This window comes from Rhinopithecus bieti, unplaced genomic scaffold (genome assembly GCF_001698545.2).
Source record: "Rhinopithecus bieti isolate Rb0 unplaced genomic scaffold, ASM169854v2 scaffold_30463, whole genome shotgun sequence".
NCBI classification, from domain to species: Eukaryota; Metazoa; Chordata; class Mammalia; order Primates; family Cercopithecidae; genus Rhinopithecus; species Rhinopithecus bieti.
Genome location: NW_016813249.1, coordinates 526,640 through 550,661, shown reverse-complemented (window position 1 = coordinate 550,661; position 24,022 = coordinate 526,640). Strand labels below are relative to the sequence as shown.

Sequence of the window (24,022 nt, the reverse complement as noted above, 5' to 3'; positions counted from 1 at the left end):
CCTGAAAAAAAAAAAAAAAAACCCATGATAAATAAGTAGATAAATTTTCCAAATGATCAAGAAAACATTTTTGAAATAATTATTCTAATTCTTTATAGCCACTGAATCTTATGAGGGTTCATGGTAAATAAAATACTTACAATAGCCAAATAGGGCTCAGCAAGAAACAAAAGGACTTTTAGCAAATCAAGACCCTGATAATTATTTTATACAAATGGTGGAATAAAATATTCTAATAATGAAGACTTTTGTTTATCAACACCATGGGCCAACAGGTTTTGCAAAATTATTTCTTCTCCCTCAAAGAAAGTAGCTTGGCAGTATTAACCAATGCAAACACAACCATATATGGTCTTTATTTGCAGATACCATGATTACATAAAAACATAGCTTAACCTTCATAGGATACAGACATATACAGTAAAATGGAAAAAAAATCCACGATTTTTATTTAAAAAATAACTTCAATTTTAGTTTTTTCTCATTTGGAACTTACTACTTTTATTTTAATTTTACTACTTTTATTTTAATTTTAATTATTGCACTTTTCCTTCTTTGTTCTCTCATTCTTATATCTTCAGTTTTCTACTCTAAAATATTTAATGTCTATGAATTTACCACTGAGTAGAATCTCAGCTGAAGCACATCAGCGATCTCATATTCTAAATATTTTGTCATTGCTTTTACATTTCCTTCTTGGCTCCACAGTTTCTAAGTGGCGTACTTTTTTATTTCCTTGTACTTGGAATATTTACTATTGATCTAGGATGTGGTCAGAAAACATGGTGCTTTTAAAATACTCTCTTTTCCTTGGGAAATTTACTGTTATTTTTCTTTATTCATGATAAGCAGTTTTAACTACTTATGTATACTTTAAAAGGTGATTTAGTTTCTGTTTGTGGAAACAAAAAAGTTTAAAACATATTTCTACTGATTCAATTCTACTACGTATGTAACCAAAATATCCTTTTACTCTAGTCTTCATCTATCAAATTGAAAGTAAAGTGATAAAGTCATGTTCTACAACTGTTCTCTCCATATCTTTTGTAACTGTAAAGTTTTCACTTGTATTTTAATACTGCACATTTGTAACATAAAGTATTTAACTGTCATACTTTCCTTCACTGTGATATATTGCTTTTGTCAATTTCTAATGCATATTTTCTTCTATTTTGTCTGACATGAATTATACCATATTTGTTTTCTTCATTTTCATTTTTGCCTAACATACTTGTCCATTTTCAAATTTTAACATTTCTAGGTCAATTTATTTCAAGACTTCCTGGTGAACAGCTTTTAATTGGATTTTGTTTCTTAACCCAATCTAAGTTCTTTCTTATTAATTAGGGAATTCACCTGATTACATTTTTGTCTTAATTGTGTTTGACTTTATCCTGTTTTTCTTTCTTTGCTGTCCCCCCACTACCTGTTCCTCATTTGTGTTGCAGGGGCTATTTCTTAGTTAACTTTGCACCTAAGAATCTAGCCCAGTGCCTGGCCCATAACAGGCACTCACTAAATGTTTGTGGAATGAATTAATACATTTAGTATAGATCATTTGTGCAATGATGTGGAAGACACATATGCTGCTTTTAGTTCTATTAGTGATTAAATTTTTGAAGCATTTAAAAGCCATTATTAAACTTTCAAGGTTAACAGCAGAATAATGCAGTTACACTCTTCTTTCCTAAAGATTAAGAGTTTAGAAGTTTTGAACTCCTTTTGGCAAATCTACTACTCCAATCTTTGTCAACTTAAGTCATATTTATGACCATCACTATTTTCTTATTTTTGCAATATGGAGCCATTACTTCACATAAAAGTGTATTTGAGACAATTATTTACATATACACCTTTTTACTTGTTTCTATTTTCAGTTCCAGTCCTTCCAGTTATAATGTCCTCATTCTTGTTACTGTTTTATTTCCAATTTTTCTGGTAAATATTTCTAATTAGTATATTCCAAAAGGTGCCAGGGTTCCTAAATCTTTGTCCATATATGAACATTTTCTATTGCTTTCCAAACCTGATGGCCCAGGTTTGAAGTACATCAGGATCTCTAAATCTCATGTTGCCCTGGAGGTTCCAAAGTGACTTTTTTGAGGTCATGTTCCTCATCTATCAGGCCAAAGATTTCTGCTAAAAGTAACATAGTCTGTGTGCCTAGCTGGTTTACAGCTATCAGTTGTAGCCTCAGGTACACTTGGAACAGATGAAAAACTGAGACACAGTCTTTTAGACTGCAGTGTCATTGATTAGGCTGAGTCTAATACTTTTTGTTTCTGCATGGGTATCCTCACTTTCTATTCTGAGGTACCTGGCTGGGTCTGGGTCAGGGCCATCTCTGTGGTTAACACTGCACAGTGTTGGGATTGGCAGCCTCTCCGGAATCACATGTGGTGGGGAGAGGGAGTTCTCTAAACAAACAGCAGTGCTGTTTCTAGAAGGTGGAGGCCAGAATGCTAGGCAGCCAGAAACCACATGTATCCAGTCTAGGCAAGCTGATGAGAAAGGCATTTCATGAAACCAAATGTGGACCTTCTGAGTGGGTCTTCTAAACATTTTGACCAAGAGTTTTTAGATTATGAGATTTAAACCTAAGGTATTGAATTGAGGTACTTTTCTGAATCTTATTCCTCATTTTTTAAAAATGTCCACAGGTCTTTTAGTTAGCTTGGCTAACATATCAGTTGCATAGAATGCAGTTATTATATTTTTTCCTGAAAGAATTAGATAATTTAAACCATGGAAATCAAATTAGTTTATATATCCATATTGTCACAAGAAGCAGACATTATTATGTGAGGCTGGGAGCAGTGGAGGATTTTGGACCTGGCATTCATTTAAAATCTCTCAAGGGCCTTCTTGCCACTATTTTCTTATTTTCATAATATGGACTCTTTCTTTCATGTAAAATGTATTTTCGCAATAAATTAAATGTGTATGTATGTCTTATGCCATAGATTGAGTTTAGTGTTAACTGTAAAGGTTTATTGGAAGAGAAGGGAGTATTTACTGGTAGGGACTGCAGGGCTAACTAGAGGTGAAAAGAGGCTCTCAAATGCAGGCATTTAGTACACAGATCATCCTCACAGTTATTCTCACACTTGCTTTCTCAAAAATAGAGCTAAAGAAAGTAAAATTAAAATAGCTAAGAGAAAATCCTTAAAATACCAAATGAATAGAAAATATAGCATTAGAAAGATACAACAGCCATAAAAAATTAGTTCCACTAAAATCAGTATGTTTAACTACAACCCACTGTAGGCCAAGGTGGCAGACCACCGTACATGTCCTGTTCTGCTGGACTGACTGTGTCACTGCAGAGTTCCCTGTAGGATGCTTTGAGCCATTAGTGGAGAACAAAGACCAAAGCCAAAGTCCATACTGAGTTTTGGCATCTTAAACTCAGAATGTTCTGTATGGTAAGCCAACTGGACTCCCTAAATCTTTTCCAAACTTTTGCTGACCAAACTACATCTTTTCCCTTCCTAGCTTTTACAAGTTTCTATTTTAATCCAAGGTACAGTTTTATTTTCACAAATGATTGGTGTCATTATTTCAGACCATAGCTATCAGACTCTGTGACAAGGCCTTACGTCCTCCAAGTTTTGGTAATACTACCAAAAAGTACCTTCTACCTCCTTCAAATTGGCTGTTAAAAATAGATAGACACAACTTTGTTAAATACAGTTTTAAAGGGACAAATACAATGGTAGTTCATAGAAAAGTTTTGTTTTGTCTTTCCAGGTTTTCTTAGGAAGAAAGGAAAACATGACACCCCTCATCTTTGCTTATGGGTAGGAACACCGTTTCCTTTTGGAAACCCATGAGAGGAAAACTTCGATTTGTTTCATGGACTATGGGAGGGGAGTGTCGGGGTGAGGGTCTGCTGGAGCATCGTTATTTTAGACAGACTAAGGCTTTGCTAAAATGTGGGAGAAGAGCCAGAAGAGGCCAGAGTTTAAGAAAACAAGAGGACTGGAACCAATGTCCCCAACAAGGAGTTTCCTCGTTGTCAAGAGTTCACTGTTTGCTGCTAATGGTTGTTTTTCCTTTTATCACAAGAATAACATAAAGAACATGGGCAAAAAAGCTTGCAAGCATCATGCCAAAACACTACAGCTACCAGCTAAAACTTGCAGTTTTTGTATATGGACAAGGCTTAGCTGTCCCACTCTACAGAAAAGAGGCAGTAGGAAAAAAATCTGCCCCACCACCCACCACCACCACTGGGGAGTCATACGACACCTTGTCAGGCAAGAGGGGGGAAGAATGAGGAAAAACATTCTAGAAAAATCGCAACATATAACCACCAGGTCATAAAGGAATCTGAACCAAAATAGCAATAAAGTTGAAAAGTCACCATCTAAGTGAATACTGTACTTTAATTCAGATTAATTAACAAGCTCATAAGCTAATTACTCCAAACAAAAAACTTTTTTGCTAAAGAAAAAAAAAGAACCCACATACTAATCCCAAAAGACAATGATTTTACTTTATTGAAAACTATCACACACACAAATATTTACCAGATGTAATTAAAACAGAATGTAAAGATGACCAAGTTTGAATATTCCAAGCATCTTGAAATCTTAAGAAAACATCGAATTAACATATGTAACAATACAATAATAGAATGTAGAAACGTTTTCAGCCAATATCATTGGAGTCATTTAATAAATAACTCTCTTTTCAAAAAAGATGGGTAGAGTCGAGGGAAATATTAAATAAAAATCAGAATTCAGAAAAAAATATTTCCATATCTAGTTATAATCTTCCAGCTTTTCTGTAAAAAAAATTATAGACATTCTCAATTGCATACATGACTATTTTCTTTAATACCATATTTAACTTTTAGCATATTGGAGTTGTTTTCCTCTTATCGTATTTTCAGCATAGGTTTAAACGTTTTTCTTATGTTTCAAAAGGAATACAGAATCTAAATTTAAAACCACATCTGAATATTACTTTAAAAATAGCAATGAGGCATGTGGCCACCATTATTACCTTGGCTTTTTATTATGGCTGGTCCACGGAAGGGAACCACATGGACAACAAAAGTGAGGGAGTCCTCTAACCAGTTCTAAGTGTGATTTATTGTAGATGCCAGTTGCTTTCACAGACATCAAGACATCAGAAATACAGCATCTACACCTGTATGTCTGACAGAATACTAGGCATCTGTGGGCTAACGGTCCTAACTTCCATCTATAACAATAGTCTTAGACTAGAACCACAGAAAATGTAGGGATTATGGTAGCACAGTGACATATGAGGGAGAGTTAACTTCTCTATCCGCACAAATGTAAAGGCATTTCACTCTGATTTTCTGTGAGCTAGATTTACTACCCATACACAAAAGTCAATAATTCTAGCATTTCTGATCTTTAAAAAGTAGAGAATGTGCTATTATACAGAGTTTATTTTCCTTTGGGAAAAAACACAGTTCTTCAAAAGATATTACTATCATTTTGGAAAACTAGATATTAAAATGTAAACGATCTAATAGTATCTACTCATTTGAAACATTTCAAAATCAGTGTGTCAGTGATAGTAACTTCTATATGAAAACTCTGAAAAACTAACTTAATAATCTGTAATGTATTCATTTTGTTAGAATACCACCACTGAAGGGGCTGATAAGCATGACTTAGAAAATCTAATTAATAAATACCATTTATTATCCACTATGTAAAAAATATTCACTTGCTAAAAAAGGTTCTGGAAATGGTAGTGGTGCTGGGTTTTGGGGTTTGTTTGTTTGTTTTGAAGTAAAATTTTCCCTTATATGCAATAAACAGATCTTTTGCTCAAGAAATCCATTTTTCAGATAATATACAGGCAAATTTCAGAATGTCATGAATTATCATGTAAATAACTAGAATGTAAATTAATGGTGCTTGAGGGGCCATTTTTAAATACAGAAAGTATGCCTATTCATGAACAGTATAAGTAGTTGAAAAAATATATACAAAAATGAAGGTTGAAGTTGAAACAATGGTATAAAGTACACTTGCAATCTAAACCATGGTAGAGAGCATCTTCGTCTAGTGATTGACTATTCAATGTTAACATATGCATGCATCTATTTTTTAGAAATCACATATACAGGCCAGGCACGGTGGCTCAAGCCTGTAATTCCAGCACTTCGGGAGGCCACGGCAGGCAGATCACAAGATCAAGAGATCAAGACCATCCTGGCCAACATGGTGAAACCCTATCTCTACTAAAAATATAAAAAATTAGCTGGGCATGGTGATGCACACCTCTAGTCCCAGCTACTCAGGAGACTGAGGCAGGACAATCGCTTGAACCCGGGAGGTGGAGGTTGCAGTGAGCCAAGATTGCGCCACTGCACTCCAGCCTGGTGACAGAGCGAGTCCGTCTCAAAAAAAAAGAAAAAAGAAAAAAGAAAAAAAGAAAAAAAAGAAATCACATATACATATGCTAGATATGCTTCTATTAAATGTAAATATAGCCAGGTGCAGTGGCTCACGCCTGTAATCCCAGCACTTTGGGAGGCTGAAGTGGGTGGATCACTTGAGGTCAGGAGTTTGAAATGAGCCGAGCCAACATAGTGAAACCCCACCTCCAATAAAAACACAAAACTTAGCTGGGCATGGTGGCAGGTGCCTGTAATCCCAGCTACTCAGGAGGCTGAAGCAGAAGAATCACTTGAACTCGGGGGTAGGGGGGAGGTTGCAGTGAGCTGAGATAGCACTACTGCAGTCTAGCCTGGGCGACAGAGTGAGACTCCATCTCAGAACAACAACAACAAAAATGTAAATATACTACTATAAATTTGAATTTTTTTCTAAAGCACATATTTTCTTCTGAAAGTTGCCTTATACCAAAATACAAAACACTGATGATTGCTGTGTCTTGGTTAATAGTACGTTAATGTCAGGGGCACATAATAGCTTTCCCAAAATGCATACTTACCTATATGGTCAGTAGTTGATCATTTTTCGAAGGGCATCATAACACTTCCATTTGTCTGGGATGTAGAATGGTTCAAAAATGTGAGGAAATGGTGTGTCATAACCACATACTCTTGATATAGGAGCCTCTAGGTTCAAGAAACATTCCTCCTGCAGACAGAATCAGGATGGTTACTTCAAGAATTTTTTTTATTCACAGAAATGAAATAGTGCAACTTAAAATATTTCACTCACTCAAAATACAATTGTATCTAAGGACATTAAAAATATTTAAGTACACTGTAATATGAAAAAAGCAGGTAACAGCATGTTAGCATGATCCCAGTTTTACTATGTGTTTTCATGTATGCACATGCATTATACCCGTATATATATCTATTGTCTAAGCCAAACTGGGATAATATCAAACATGCTGTTCTATGAATATAAATGGAAAGAATTATAAAAATTCAACAAATGTTCACAGTAGTTAATTCTGCAACATGAAACTGGAAATAATATATACTTTCTCATTTCCTGTTTTTCTGACATTTTATACAATGAACATGTATTACTTTCATAATAAATGTTAGTAATTCCTCCATGTCCCAGCCAGACTGAACTTCTATCAGTTACTTGACTGTGTTCTCATCTCTCTCATAGTCTGGCTTCTGTAGATGCTGCTGGGTCTCTGGCCACTCACACCCCAAGTCCACAGCTCTTTGCCTGACTGATGTGTGTACAAATCTCAGGTTATTACCTCAGGAATCACTCCTGCTGGGAAGCCTTCCTTGACAGCACCTCCCCAATCCTACAGGGCAGATGAGGGAGGGGCTTCTGCTCTGAGCTCCCAAAGCACTGAACTCGGCATAATCCATTGCAGTTGCCCAATTATCTGTCTTCCACGAGAGACTATGAGCCCCATGAGGCTAGAGATCTGGTTTAAACATGTAAAACCTTAACCCCAGTAGAACACTGTAGAAAATTATTTTCAGGAGAAAAAAATGTTACTCAAGTAAAATATTCAAATTTGAATTTATTTTGAAATAGGGTCTCACTCTCTCGCCCAGGCTGAAGTGCAGTGGTGCAAACACGGGTCACTGCAACCTCGACCTTCCAGACTTAAGCAATCCTCCCACCTCAGACTACCAAGTAGCTGTGACCACTTGTGCACACCAACACGCCTAGCCTGCCCTCCCTCCCTCCCTCCCTCCCTTCCTTCCTTCCCTCCCTTCCTTCCTTCCTTTCTCTCACTCTCTCTCTCTTTCTTGTCCTTTCTTTCTCTCTTTCTTTCGCTCTCTTTCTCTCCCCTCCCTCCCTCCCTCCCTCTCTCTCTCTCTTCCTTTCTTTCTAGAAACGGGGTCTTCAACTCCTGGGGCTCAAGTGATGCCCAGCCTCATCATCCCAAAGTGCTGGGATTACAGGTGTGAGCCCCCAAGTCCGGACTGAAAATAAAATATTTAAAGAGTTAAAAAATTTAAGAGATATGTGATTAAACTATTCTGAGGAAAATAATATTACTTTTAACATTCACAGCTATTACCTAAAATGAAACCTTGGTATTTACTCACATGTTTATACATTGTCTTCCTTTATAAAGGATTTAAGGAGGCCCCCCCCCCTTTTTTTTTTTACATATTATACTATGTTTACATTTTAATTTGAGCAAAATTTTTACATGAAGGAATCATGATACTTCATGCTTTATCCCTACCCTCTGTGTAATTTCTTCCAGTGACAAGTGTATTGGGGCAGAAAGAAAACGCAAACAGCACAAATTAGCTCCAAAAAGAACCTACTGGACATTTACAGACCTCCTTTTGGCCCCAATAACTATCACGATTTACAATATCAAACACCAAATAAGTGTTGGTATTCCCTAGCAACTGGAAATCTCCACGAACAACTTTAGGACTTTTAATACACACGGTTTAAAGAGCCACCTAAGAGATTCCACTACTAATAAGCTGAAAAGAGATGACAGACTGGGTGGATTGTTTCTTGTTTGCAACAAGTAATTTTAAAGGGTTTTAAATTGTCAATTTGGGATTAAGTTGGTTTTATTACTTTAGCTGACACAGGGCTGTTTTTCTATCTTCCCTGAATACTGAACTCTTCATAAACAAGCTATCCATGGAAAATTAAAGGCAAAATATTTTACTAAATGCCTTTGATTTTATACCTGTTACAAAATGGCTATTCTCTTGAACTAGTAACTTGGAAAGTTGGCCTACCACAAGAAGATCTGTTGGTATTTGTTAAAATCACTCCTTTCAGCATAATGACTAACATCATCAAACTGGATTTTTATTTTTTCAAATAGCAATGCTCCTAACTCCTCAAGAATGCAAGCCTCACTCTTTCCAGGAATACATCTATATGTTTGCACGAGCATAGGAAAACATCTGCTGTGAAGACACACTTGAACTGTAAACAGTGGTTACCCTTTGAGGCTGGGAATGACAAGGAGGTGAGAGACAACTCCACGTTGTGCTTTATAATATATTGTTTTGGTTTTTCGAAAACAGTATTAATTTTGTAATAAACGATGCTGAAATAAAGGAAAACAATAAAGTGAATAATGGTTTTCTCATATGAATAAAAGTTCCTGTTTTATGTTACATAAATTTGTGATTTTACACATACAGCTTCCTTAATCTGGAAACGATGACTGTAAATTATGTAGCATTAAGTTGTTCTTAAACACTATTATAAGTATATAAAATGTAAAAATCATGGAAGGTAATTCAAGGATATATAAGAGAAGACTATGAATAGGGTGTTCAGTTTTTTAAAGAATATACGCTGACTACTGAAACAGCTTGAAATTCTCTTTACTAACAAAAGTACATTAAAGAGCCTTAAGTTATATTTTCCATGAACTTCAGTTTACACTTATTTTTAAGCAGTTGGAAGTAAGACCCTTAGGTCAATTAAGCAGCTGTACAGTTACTTCTCACTGAATTGGTTCACATATAAATAATTTATGTGTAGTATGTTTCTTTGCACTATCACCAAAACAGAACACCCTTGTTCCACCTCAGTGTTTTCAGGAAGAAGCTGTATACATGTACATACGTACGTACATACACACACACACAGACACACACAGAAAAACAAATACCGAATCTCATTGGCAAGTTTGTAGATTAATGGAGACAAAGTTTCTCTCCATTATAAATACATGAAGCCATAACCATAGCAACCACGTGCCCTGAATTTTCATGACAACTCAGATTAATCATATTCTTCTGTTCCATATCTTAAAAACCATATTTGATGACTTTTCATTGAGAAAAAGTAAGCCACATAAATTGGGAATTAAGTAATGGCATAGCCTACAGGGCTGCTGGGAGACTTACATGTATTATGCAGAATATGGGCTAGAAATGGGGAGTGTTCGTTTATGGTCTTTCTCCCTACAGAGCTGTGCATGTAAGCTGGCTCAGGCCATGTGGAACAATGACAGATGTGGCTGTGAGGCTCCAAAGCAGATTATAGTGTAACATGTAACCAGAAGCAACAGACAGGCACCTAGAGAAACTTTTCTCTAGCTATTTGGGGTCTAAAGTTGCACCCAGGATCCAGTAAGAAGGACTGAAAATGAACCCCAAAACAATGATTTAGTACCGCCTACATATATTCTGTTGTCATATGTGCTTTCACATTGCCAGGTGCTTAAAGTAGATATTTCTTCCAAAAGATGCATGTGAAATTTTAGAATATAATATTTGAATTTACCTCTGAATATGCCTTTTTGCAACAGGAGAATTTTCATTCTAAATTATGTTAATAATAAGAAACCAGGCATGGGCTAAATGAGTTACATTTTATCTCATTTAATCATTTTAACAAATCTATGAAGTCAGTATTATACTCCTTTTCACAGGTGACGAAATAAAGATAAAGGAGGTTGCCCAAGATCAAATCTCTACATACACAGCCAAGTAAGATTCAAACCTGACTACAACGCCCATTTTCTTAGTCACTCTTCTGCAAATTTTAAGATACTACTATTGAGAATAGCAATGATAAGGGGACAAAAATGAATTAGGAATACAAAAGAATGGTAGTGTGAAGGCAGGTTGGGATTATCAAGGTCTGACAACATAGCCTTGAGGGGCATATGAGTTAAGTTCAGTCTTAGAAGCCTCTTTCACATATAAAGAAAGGTAGAGGCTAAGGTATGTGAAGGAGCTGAAAACACAAACTTGATCATGAAGGTAATACACAGAGCAATGAACAGATGGTCCTGGGTACTGGGAACCTCCTAAGCCACACTAAATGATTGTAATAAGCATAACTCCAACTGTTTATATATTAGCCATCTGGATTGCTATGCACATTATAGCCAGAAAAGAAAGCAAACAATGTGAAATAACAATTCCAAATCATTACAATCATAGACACAGGCAAAATAAATTGTCTTCATTTGACTATTTTCTGTAACAAAATAAAACAACACAAATTTATCTTTTGTTTTGTTTTATTTTAGAAAACAAAGTATCTTGTTAAAATTAGGAAGGACAGAGAACTTTAAATTTTAAGAGAGGACAAGTACAAATTAAAAGAATAAGATCCATTATGGTTTTAAGTAAAATATATTTATGGGGCTTTTAAAAATTAAGAGTACGTCATTTATTCCCATGTTTTGATGAATGTAATATGTTACATATTACATGTACATAAATTCACATATATTAGGGTTTTCACAGGCTTCCTTGGGATCTCTCAATATCTAACCCTATTTCTTCATTCAAGTTTTACGTATGTCCATCCCTAATTCTCCTTGTCACAGTGTCACTGGAGTTACATCACTGAAATTTCTGTCTCAGGCATTACACATCGTGGCTTAATTCACCCTCAACTTTTTTTTTTTTTTTATGGCAAGGTTTCATAATATAATTGATACAGCATGGAATCTGGAATTCTATCTGAAGGGATCTTTGTTCTATTGTGATTTAACCTCCCCGAGGTTTGTACTGTTTATTCAACATCAAAATAGAAGTATTACAATTCCCCATTACTGCATTTTCCTATTGTTTTATGACTCTATTGTTATCTTGCCTTTATGTCTACTAAGATTCTGCAGCAGCATATAAAAAGTACCTGGTTTCATGCCTGACATGTCGTTGTGCTCAATAATTGCTAGACTTTACGAGTTAAAGGTATCCCATATTTATAATAAACACAAGGTATTTTAAATGATAGACCAAATTACCACGAAAGACAAAATTCAGGTACACAGAACGGTCAAACCTGAAAAGCAGTATCCGTATGGCACAATGCCTAAACAGCTATCATTTATTAAACACTTACTAAGCCTAAAATGTGTAAGAAAATACCAAAAATACATAAGGGCTGTATGAGGAAGAGGGGTGGAGGGCACTGCTAGAAAGCCTTAATGCACTCAGGCCTCTAGGAAAGGCAGTGTCCGGTGCTGCCCCCTGGTGGGGAGCAGGATGCCCAAACACTAATTGCTGGTTCTGGGGCGTTGGAAATCCCTCCGCGCACACAAAGCGCCTATTTTCCCACTATAGAAAAAGCGGCCTGTCAGTCAACTTCCGAAAAGCTACGACAAAAAGAGGCCAATAGACAACTGGATGTAATGAACGTATACACACTTTAAAAAACAGAGTCAAAATAAAGACCATCCAATATCATTTGGTGTGTTTTAAAGCAATCATTTGCTTTTGTTTTTTAATGCAAGACAATTCCAGGCTCAGACTTTTTTCTAAGAACAATTTTGGAATAATTTTTACTCAGTTCTTCTGACGGAAAGTTGGCTACAGCCCATTGTGCAAGACTATATACCATCTTGAGCTGGAAAACTGTGAAGAAAAGTTCAAAGTGAGATCGGAAAATTAGAGGTCTTTGATATATGTTCCCACTTCTTATATGGCTGGTATACACTGATAAAGTTCCTTTCTTTTCCTGCAAAACTATTAACTAATTTTTCTAAACATTTAACGGAAAGCCAGAAAAGCAGGACATTGTAATAAGAAACATATCATAAGTCAAAACAGGCATACGTTTCCTGTAGGATTATCTGATAAATCAGAATTTTATGTTCCTCCTTGGACCAGTGAGAAACATCATTCCACAACTTAATTTCCAAGTAGTAACCCAGAAAATTAACATTTAATTTACTTTGCAAACAACAAGGTCCAGGTTATTTCATGTAATCATTATACTACCACAACACACTTAACTATGAAAATATACTTTATTTGGACAGGACTAAATTATAAATATAATGAATAAATATACAGATAATATAAATTATAAATATAATGAGTATTGAACAAGACATATAGCGATCATGCAGCTATAATCTCTTCTGTAGGAAAAAAAATTAGGAAATAGCTTTAAATGTGTGAATGTGCTTACTTTTAAACCTAAATTGGAACACCATTTAGTGCTTAATTATTAAATTAATAAAACAGCAGATATTTTGCTTCTAGATGCAATTACCTTCTAGAGGTCATAATTAGTAGTATAAGAGTTAAACTCTAAGAATATGAGAAAAACAAAACCAGTATTCTAAAATGATGTATAGTTGATACTTTTAAAGTCCGTGAACTCAGAGATTTATATTTGTCCTAGTTATGTAAGGCTAGACATCACTCAGCTTCCAAATATTATCACAGAATATTTACTTTAAATTTGTTTTAAATCTGCCATGAACATTTGCCCATAGTCAAAACATGAGTTTTAGCAAATGAGAAAAAAATGATTCTGGTCTCTTGAATCACACTTTCTCAGCAAATGAGTCACAGAAACCTGTGAAGGCAGTATGCCAACAACTCCAAATTAATTTCATTACTGAATTAAATAAACACAACTTTACGAATGTAAAATATTATTTTTCATTTAAGCTAATGCTTTAAACAATACATAGCATATTTGAAAATAAAGCTTAAAATATATTGGTATGTACCAATTTTCAAGAGCATGGATCTATGAAATTAATTATTTGGAAAGCAGAGTCTCTAACCTACCCCCGAACTAATATGATGCTCCCCCAAATGTTAGAGGTATGCTTATTTTATTAAGACCATGCACATGAGATGTACAGAACAAACGCTCATTGATATAAGGTCTCTCACTCTTAAAACACAGCTGAATCAATATAACTGAGTAAGACAGTAGATGAATAATATAATTTCACCCAGATTTGTATAACACTTAAAACATTATTATCAAGCCTATTTCAACAATGCTTCTATGTAAAATCATAATCTTGATTAAATTAAAATCTGAGATCTCTATTACTTAACTTCACTGAACCATCTTCAATGTCTGCTGACTTAAAAAAAAAAATCTATCTCTTCCTCTTTAATGCAAATTACTGGCAATTTGTTTTTTGTTTTTTTTTTTCTCTAAGATTTCTTTCCACTAGTTAAAGAATGGAACAGAATCCTAAATTAGGATTTTATTTAAATTCAGATTCCATTTTAAAGTGGATGCTTATTTTTTGAAGTTAGAAAGAAATGTTATTTCTGATCTAAATGGGCTTCCCTGGATACAATCTAGCTACCTAAAACAAAGTTGGAGAATGGTATTAACACATGCATAGAAATAATTAGTGATTCAAATTCAATAGCTGTGTCAGAATAAAATCATACATTAATATAAAATTGTCAGAATCTCAATATATTACCTGTAGAAACTGAAGTAAATTTTAAAATCAAAATTTAACATTAAAGCAATAATTTATGTATTAATTTAGATTATTAAAACAATTATAAGAATATGAATTACTACTTTTTTCTAAAAACCATAGCTTTATAAATTTTGCTATTTTAAAATCAGAAATAAGCAACAACAAGGAAGTAACAACTCATTTCTGCAATTTATAATCTTATATAAAATCACTTTTTAAAAAAGTACACTGTGCTTATTGTGGTCCAGAGAACATACTTAAATATTTTAAAATATTAACTCATTTCAATTTTTATAAAATCTAAATTAGTGATCAGACTAGCACCTCATCTAAACCACTTTGTTTTTCCAGGTAAAATCTGTAAAAGCTTGGTTCTGCTTTCAATTTCTCCCCTGCATACAGTCTTGAACTATCACTCAGTTTCTTCACAGATTTTCATCTGCAGAGCACTGTGAGAAACAATGGCAAAAAAAATTGTTCTTCACTAAATCTCTCTGCGATATATTCTGTTTATTTGCTGCAGTCGGTCTCTAAAGATGTTTGAGGCTTTAAAATTTCAAAGACTAAAATTTAAATTCTTTATGAGATACACTATGTGCAAGTTTTGACATTTAAAATGTACTGGGCTACCATGCTTTTGTTAAAACACTTTACATTCAATAAAGAGGAAAAAAGGCAATGCTCTCAAATTTCCACAGACGTTGAAGCTTCTCAAATTTTATAGTTCAAATTCTTCCTATAGAAGAAAGCACTGACGGCAACATTTGAAAGTGGAATTTCCTTAGAATGTGGAAGCATAATGATAAACATAAGCGACTTGCAGTACTGGGTCATCTCATGAACAATCGCTCTCTGTAAGGTAGGATTTCTGATTTGCTTGGCACCAATAAATGTAAAATACTCCTGAAAAGTGGCTTTTGATGATCATACAAAGCATTCAATTTTTCTTCTTGTTCCCCCACCACCACCAACAAAATTCTTCATCTAGCAGTCTAACACCACCAAATGGTATTCTGAAGACAGAAATCAATCCTGGCTAAAGCAACCAGACAATTCCTTTGTCTCAGGAAAGAGAAAATATATTCTTTTAGAATTTGAAAGATTGGAGCTACATTAAGATTTCTCGTAAAACTTGTCACTGTCCCAATTTTGCAACCTGTTTTTACGTTTGAAGACTAATTAGAAAATGAAACTACTAGAATAGACTGATTTCTCCCTCTCTGGCACCATCTTTCTAAAAAGTATGAGAAGCCAGACAGTTTTTGAAAGGATTAAATTAGACAAAATAAAAAGTACATATATATATACATAGAGAGAGAGAGAGATGACTGAAATATTTGCTATTTTACAAATTGTAATCTTTTGATAAAACACTTTTATTTTACTGCTTTTTCCCTTCTCTTTAAATATGCTAAATTTCTTTTAGTGTATGTTTAAAAGAATGCAAAGGACTTGCTAAACACAAAAAAGACAAGAAAATGGGGAGGGGAGAATCTATTTTTATCTACACAATGCCAAAAGAGATGTACCAATGTTTTTACTAAAATTAAACTTATTTTTTTTTTTAAAGTTAATATTGGGTGCCATAGCAACACAGCCTTTAAAGCTTGGTTTTGCTCAATGAATAAATCAGACCAAGTCATTTTTCAGCAGTTTAATTCCAGTCACCCAGATCACTGCAATTTTACTAACAAAGCATGGCAGAAATAAATGTTCTATACTATCATCAGTTATTAGGGAAATGTAATCAGAAATTTGTTAATTGAACCCCATTAGCAAATTTATCTTTGTACTCTCAAAGTTTAATAATTGAACAAATTAACAAAGCAAACAAGTTTCTGGCAGGAATATCTGACCTAAGAAAAAATTGCTTGAAATTGCTCTATTATTTATATGTAGATGATTTTTGCTAGCATGATGAGTTAAAACTATTCACTAAAACACATCTAGCAATTGTAATTACTGTTTGCATCCAATGAAAATAAACGCAGAATCCAAAATATACTTTTCTATTATATTTACCCTATGGTTCAGCTTTAAATTTGGTTAGTATTTTATACAAAGAAGCTTTTCAGATTGAATGTCTTCATTTGAATGCACACATTTTCACGTTCAAATTTCAAGAATTGGGAGACATTTCAGAATTAGGGGAAAAATACATGTGCCTCCTTTTTTACTCCCATAATTGGGTAAATGATATGCTGATAAGATGAACCCAGTTTTATACCTATTTTCACAAAGTACATATTACCTGCTCAGTATAGACAAATTTCCAATAAATCTGTTAAAACCATTGATCCATTAATGAAGAGGTAGTTAGTGACTGGAATCTGGTTCTGGATACTTTCATAGTTAAGTATAAAATATAAAATTAAAGATGCTCAGAGATACTATTTATTAATAAATTTAGGTAAACTAAATGTATATAGTTCATATAAAAAGCTATCAGTGACATATTTTGTTTAGATGAACCAGGGCATTTACTTAATAATTTTTATCTACTTACTTGGGGCTGAACTACATGAATTCAATCATGTCCCTCAATTAGGAATTAGAGGCTACCCCACCAGAGGTAACAGGAGTTTGTGTATTTGTCATTCACCAAAGATAATGACTTATATAAGCACCCAGGGACACACTAACAATTCTGTGCATAATTGACACATCCCATCCTGGCAGAAATCCAGAGAAACAACATGGAGGCATATTGAAAAAAATGTATTTGCCCATATGTTTATTTTAAAAAAGGAATATGTATATGTGTACGGAAAACAACAACAACAAAAAAAAAAACAGATATTTAGTTACCCAGACTAAATACTAACCACACAGATATTATTTAATTATAAATAAAAACAGCTATTTATATAGTCTCCTTTAATCCTTTCAACAACTTTATGTAGTAGTAAAGACAAGTAAGAAACTGAAGCTGGGAGAGGTTAAGTGAGGTGATCACTATCACATAGGTGTACAACATTTGTTGGTATATGCACCGAGTCTCCTGGTTAATTTTAGGTGCATTGCAGAAGACTTTAAAGTTTTCATAAGAGTCTTGCTTGGATACAAGGGGAATTCTGCACTTAGTGCTATTATTGTACCTATGAAAAAGAAACTAGTGGAATTATCTGCATGTTTATGTCAAGTCCAATAAGGATTTTAAGAACATGTATAAAAGCTTAGCAGTTTAATTCCTTTTGGGGAACTAGGGGTCAGTCATTGGGGAATACAGGGTCTCTTTAATCAGAGTTATAGTAGGTTCCATACAAATTTGTACTTTTTTTTTTTTTTCTTTTAGTACTTGCTGGGAAGATGAGCAAATAACAGGAAGGATGGACACGGGTGGAACTTTCTGATTAATTCCTAGCCGTTTGCCTGCGTGCAGGGCATGAGCTGCCACTTGAGTTCTAAAACTGGTTTTGAATTCTGATTTGAACCTGATTCTGACTTGAGATTTGATGGTGAACCTATGGTAGGATGTATGTTTGAAAGGTTTCTTTTTTACTGTAAGGGTAAAAAAAATCATCAGAGTGCTTCATCAAGAAATTAAACTTGTTCCCTCTCATTTATTTCCTTATTTATGGCTAGACAAATTTAGGTAACTAAGTAATTTGATTAAAATGTGACAACTTTTTGACAGATTAGAAAATATTTTAAATAAACATAGTTTACAAATTTTATCCTAGCCTTAACTTAAACTGGAATATAAAATTTAACCTCTCCTCTCAGTAAGTATTTTACAGCTATTCTCCACAGTTAATTCACTTTGTAGAACTCTAATACTAAAGAACAAAACTTCAGGAGTATTTAAAGAAATGTCTCTTGAGTATAAAATTAAATTTCTTTTTTTTGCAATTAAAGTAACACATACCAGAACAAGTCATTGCAATTAAATCAACCTTAACATGTAAATACAAGTGCAGTACACCATCTCACTGTCTCAGACTGCACTCTCCAGCTTCAAGTAGTGGTTATTGGCACAGCCCTCACAGCTGGCACTGGGGTGTTTATTAAAGAGCTGTGGGCTCTCATGAGAGGTGTAAAGCTAGTTGTACACACATAAGCACCATCAAGCAGACATGGGCACATGCAGATGGATCAGTCCCCATGCACAGGTCCCAGTTGTCTGAGACAAGCATTTTAGTCATCCCTGCAAAGCATCACTTTTAAAAACTCTTTTAAAAAGTATATATGCATATAATACATCTGGGTTTATGGTGCATTAAATTTCATCATTTTAATTCCTAGCCCCTCAAATAAGCATGCTTACAAATGACATAACAAATCACCAACCCGCAAGGATTTTCTTCAGGTTTCTTCAAATGCTACTTATTTAGCAAATCTAATTAAGCTCAAGTGAATCACTTCAGCAGTAGGTACTTCAGTTACTTCATAACTGCCAAAAGGGATGAGAAGTGTCTATTCTCCCTCCAAAGCAGTCATGCTGTGTGCCAAACTGATAACCGTTAAACACAGCTGCAGAGCAAATGTGCAGTTTTGGTCCTGTAAATATAGTGTTCACACATCAACCTGCGCTGTGAGCGATGTAGAATTCAGAACAACCGACTGCAGATTGGCTCATGTTACAAGAGTATTATAGATGAGTGCTGTTTCACCCAGCACAGCTTGAGCAGATTTTGATAGGCCATGAGAGTTCCCTCCATCTAAGAATATATACTGAAACTCCAAAAACACCAAATATTGATAAATTTATTGGATCAAAATCTGGTCGAAGTGGTTTTCTTTTAAGCTCCATAGCTCACATGAATAAAAGTATAAAGGTCATTTTGTGTGTTTGAGATCACATTTATGGAATGGTTAACACAAAAATCTATTATTTAATGTTATCCCTGAAGAAATATATGCTGTCTTTATCATAAATGTTTTCCTTTAATTACAGTAGGTAAAAGTGAAAACAAACTTATAAGCAAATCTAAGCTACAGAAATTAAACTCTTTTTATTTCAGAAACCCAGTTTCCACGGAAGGAAATCCTTTTCAGAGGGGCTCTCAACTGGGTGGGTTGCCGGATACTTAAGGCCATGACTGCATTCCCTCCAGAGGCTGTTAGATCACTATGGCAACTAACTTTTCTCTATCAATAAGCAAGAGCTACAAACGCTAATATTCTGAAAAAGCCATTGCCTTTTCTGTGGCAGTAACAATATAACCTAGTTTCAAGATAGAAATATACCTCTTTTTGTGCAAAACCATTGTCTTCACTGATAATTACTAGAATTCAGCTTTGCAAATAAATACAAAAATAATAAAATCAGTCATTGTACTTCAGTTTCAAAACAAGGTAAAATTTGTGACATAGTAATCTAAGGATGGTACAGCTAAAGTGCATGTGTGTGTAGGTCTGGGCAGAAAACAAAATTGGGTATTTCGGGAGCAAATGGCATATCAGAAGGAAAGCCAGCAACAAGAAAACAACACATACTTCCATGTAGCTCTTGGAGTTTCTTAAAAGAAGCACACATTTCAACAATTGTATTTCATAACCTGTAGTTGTTCTAGATACCTAATTCTTACTGTGTAGGGTAACAAATAAACTGACATTTTCCAAATTAAATACATATCCTTCCTATTTAGGGAGGTATTTGCCAGCTTTGTCTTCACTGGCTTGAGTATTAACAGCTAAATCTCTTAAGTGGTGTCTCATTTTAGGTATGCAAAAACATCACCAAGTATGACATACACAGATTTACAAGCCCAAATGGATCAGAGGTACAATGCCTGACATGGAGCAGGCATCAGTAAATATTTGTGAATGCATAAATATAGATTAAGCAAACAATTCCAGTTTGTATTTCTATTCTGTTTCATCCTGGAGTGTTACTGAGCTTTGTCACTGATGAGGATAAATATAAATATATATATATTTATATTTATATATATTTATATTATAAATTATATATATATTTATAATATTATATATTTATATATAGTGTATATATATATATCAGCAAGACAGGAAGTAGAGTGTGGATACTTTTACTTCTTAGCAATCCCTGAACTTTCAACTCATCCACTAGATGCCACACTGGTGCCATTTTGATCATGTCCCTTTCCTAGATAAAAGGTTTTACTGGTTCCCCAAAGTTTATTCTTTATCCCTATTTCCCCCACAAAGTCCAGTAAAGACATGCACATGCCTACCTTCATTCCAAAGCTTTTTTTTTTTTTTTAATATAAGATCACCTTGACACAAGCCTCTCTCTTCTCAAACCCTTGTTTTCCTACACCCTGCTATCTTCACACATTCCACTTTTCAAATTCAGCTCAAATGCCCTTCTCCAGGAGCCTTTAGGATGTTGGTACTGGTTCTTTTTAAAAATGCATTCATGTTTCAATCACTTATTAACATGTGAGTGTCCACTATGTCCCTACCCTCATAGAGTAGTGGGGGGAAGGTGTTTGAGGAGTGCTAAAAAGGAAGTAAGTAAGGGGTCTGTGATGGACTTAACAGGGAACTCTGAGTTGCATAGTATGCTCAGGAAAGGGCTTTCTAAGGTGGTGTCATTTGAGAAGGAGAAACCAGATCTGCAAAGAACCCAGGAGAAGCACTCCTGCCAGGTTACACAGCAAGTACAAAGCTAGGAATGCAGAAAGGAGTCTGGTGAGATCCAGTTATTGAGAGAAGGCCTATGAAATGGCAGCACCAGCACAAGGAGGAGGGGGAGACACCCAAAGAGGGACAATGGAGCAGTAGGAAGAAGGGGACAACTAGATGCAACCAGAGGGTCTGATGACCAGTTGACCAGCCCTGGCAGGAAGACAGCAACAGATGGTCTTGATACTTTACATGGCTATATTTTATAGAATATATACTTTTACAAGAGTAGCTAGGGAGCATCTCAAGACTCTCCAGGTAACCTCTCAGGGTTCATTTATAGGATACCTGGAAGTATCATTAGATGTGAGTAATATTTTTGCTGGTAATCTAAGTGAGACACAATACAGTGCGTGGTAAGTCAAACACACTATCAGTATGAGCAGATCCCATGTTTTCGTAATTTCATGAAAATTATTTTATTCAGTAAAAAAGTTTTAAGGAGCAATACTAAAATGCCCATTTCTGAGAAACTTAGAAAATTAAAATAGGGGATTTTAGAATTGAAAATAGTTAGTCACTGTAGTTTGTAACTAATTGGAATCCTTTCTTGGCTACTATTCAAATATATTTTCTCTTCTAGTAATCTAATATATTTATTACCATATCTAGTGCCTTAAAGATGTCAATTTCTCATTTACTCACACTACTGGTTTTCACTTCCTATTTCTTATCTCTTTCAGTATTTTTTAAATGATTATGTATTGTAAAGAAAAAGGCTTAAAATTGAGTAACCTAGCAACGTGCACAAAGATTGTAATTTTCATAAATGTTGTCTATTGTTCCTTGGGCAAGGAGTAGGAATCTACCATGGAGAGAAACAGATTTTCATCTGCTTTATCTAGGGGCAGTAAAGGAAACCTTTCTCCCTCATTGACATTCTCTCTGTGTTTTCAGTCACCAAGGCTGATTAAAATACAGCAAATTCTGAGCTAGTACCGTAATAATTTTGCTACCTAGCAACTTGGGGTAATTGCAAGTTAGTCTAAAAATGAAGGCAAAATAAAATTAGAAAGTTTTCTGTATATGCAATTATACAAAGTTCAGGAGGGTATATTTGTTTTCTCTTAAATTCTGATTTATGAGATTTCTGATTGTTTGAAAATTCTACTATGTCGCCTCTAGATAGGCACTGACCTCTTATAAAGTATAAGGTAATTCCAATCAGCTATCTTTTACGTTGTGAAAATGTTCCCTTTGGGAAAACTAAAGAATGACAAAACATCTCAACTTCTTTGGGTTTAGGACTAATACTGTATTAGAAAGGAGACGAGAGTCCTTGTCCTGAATCTGTTATCGACTAGGTGAGTGACAAGACAGTGTGGCTCTCCCTTTTCCACTCAATCAGTCACACTGCCAGTGTACACTGATCAGCATGATAATAATCAAACTCCAGTAGCTAAAAGAGTAAATGCCCTTCCTGAATCCTTTTAATAGAATATATCCTAGCATACAATGTGTGGCACGCATCAGGCATTCAACAAATCAAGGTTTACCTGAAAAATCTAATTTTCCCTTCTCTTAATATCTCTCAGGCTGGGAGAAAGAGAAGGGCTTGAAAGTCCTTAGTCCCTCAATACTGGTAACAGAAGCATAGATTGAACAAAAAGAACTTCAGCCCTTAGTTCTTGACAAAGTTCAACTCAGATGGTCATCAGGTGACCATTTTAACACTAAAAGGCAGACAAAAAGAAAAGAACATACAGATGGTCATAGAGCAAAAATGAAATGAAATGAAATGAAGGGAGGGAGGGAGGGAGATGGGAGAGGAGGGAAGGGAGGGGAGAAGGGAGGGGAGAAGGGAGGGGAGAAGGGAGGGGAGTAGGGAGGGGAGGGGAGAAGAGGAGAGGGAAAAAAGAGAAAGGAAGACAATAAGAAACATCAAGGACCTTATGAAATCATTAAAGGCTTTTTTTAGAGGCATTATTCTGAATAAATGCTGAAAGGGGCTAACTTCATAGTAGTAAGATCACAAAGTACATAAAAGCTGGCCATATTGGTATAATCTTACCACCATAAACAAAACGGGTGGGGAAAGACATCCTGAAAGAGAAGTAAGAGAATTCCTCAAATATGAGGTGCAGAGAAAACACTATTTATTTTTTAATACAAACCTAAAAAGTTGGACGAACTCTTTCATGGTGAAATGCAAAGGATTGCAAGTTTCCCGAGACCTTCCCAGCCCTGTGGGACTGTGAGTCAATTAAACCTCTTTCCTTTATAAATCACCCAGTCTCAGGTATGTTGTTATAGCATTGTGAGAATGAACTAATACAGTCCCCAACTTAAGAAATGTTCGACTTAAAAATTTTTTGATTTTACAGTGGTGCAAAAGCAAAATGTAATCAGTAGAAACCATACTTTACTCATACAACCATTCTGTTTTTCACCTCCAGTATTCAATAAATTACATGAAATATTCAACACTTCATTATAAAATAGGCTTTGTGTTAAATGATTTTGCCCAACTGTAGGCTAAGGAGCACATTTAAACTATACAAGGCTAAGTTACAGGTTAGATGTATTAAATGTATTTTTGACCTACAATACTTTCAATTTATAATGAGTCTACTGGAAGGTAACCGCATCATAAGTTGGGGAGCATCTGTACTGTTTTTGCAACTTCCTGAAGGCTTATACCTATGTCAAACTTTAAAAAAAAAATTTTAAAACATAGGCACAGGTTAAAAAGAATATCTTGCTAATCTGAATCTTATAACAAAGAAGGCATATATATGAGAAAGTAGAAGGGCTGGAAATTGGAGTCAAGTAATAAACAAGGCTCTCATGTAGTATGTCAGTAAGCATCTATGTGACTCTG

At 34.8% G+C, this 24,022-nt stretch overlaps 1 protein-coding gene across 3 annotated transcripts in view; it reads right to left on the bottom strand.

Moving 5' to 3' along the window:
* Nucleotides 1–24,022, bottom strand: part of BCKDHB (branched chain keto acid dehydrogenase E1 subunit beta) — a 296,444-nt gene that overhangs the window by 33,505 nt on the left and 238,917 nt on the right. Inside the window, exons 10-11 of one of the 3 annotated variants that reach the window (XM_017847906.1) lie at nucleotides 6,946–7,094; nucleotides 4,485–4,789 (exon numbers count right to left, since the gene is read on the bottom strand). In XM_017847906.1, the coding sequence (XP_017703395.1) occupies nucleotides 6,954–7,094 (141 nt within the window). In that variant the 3' untranslated portion in view covers nucleotides 4,485–4,789; nucleotides 6,946–6,953. Of the gene's footprint in view, nucleotides 1–4,484; nucleotides 4,790–6,945; nucleotides 7,095–24,022 lie in introns of those variants that run through there. The other 2 variants (XM_017847909.1, XM_017847908.1) reach the window with 2 other exon arrangements.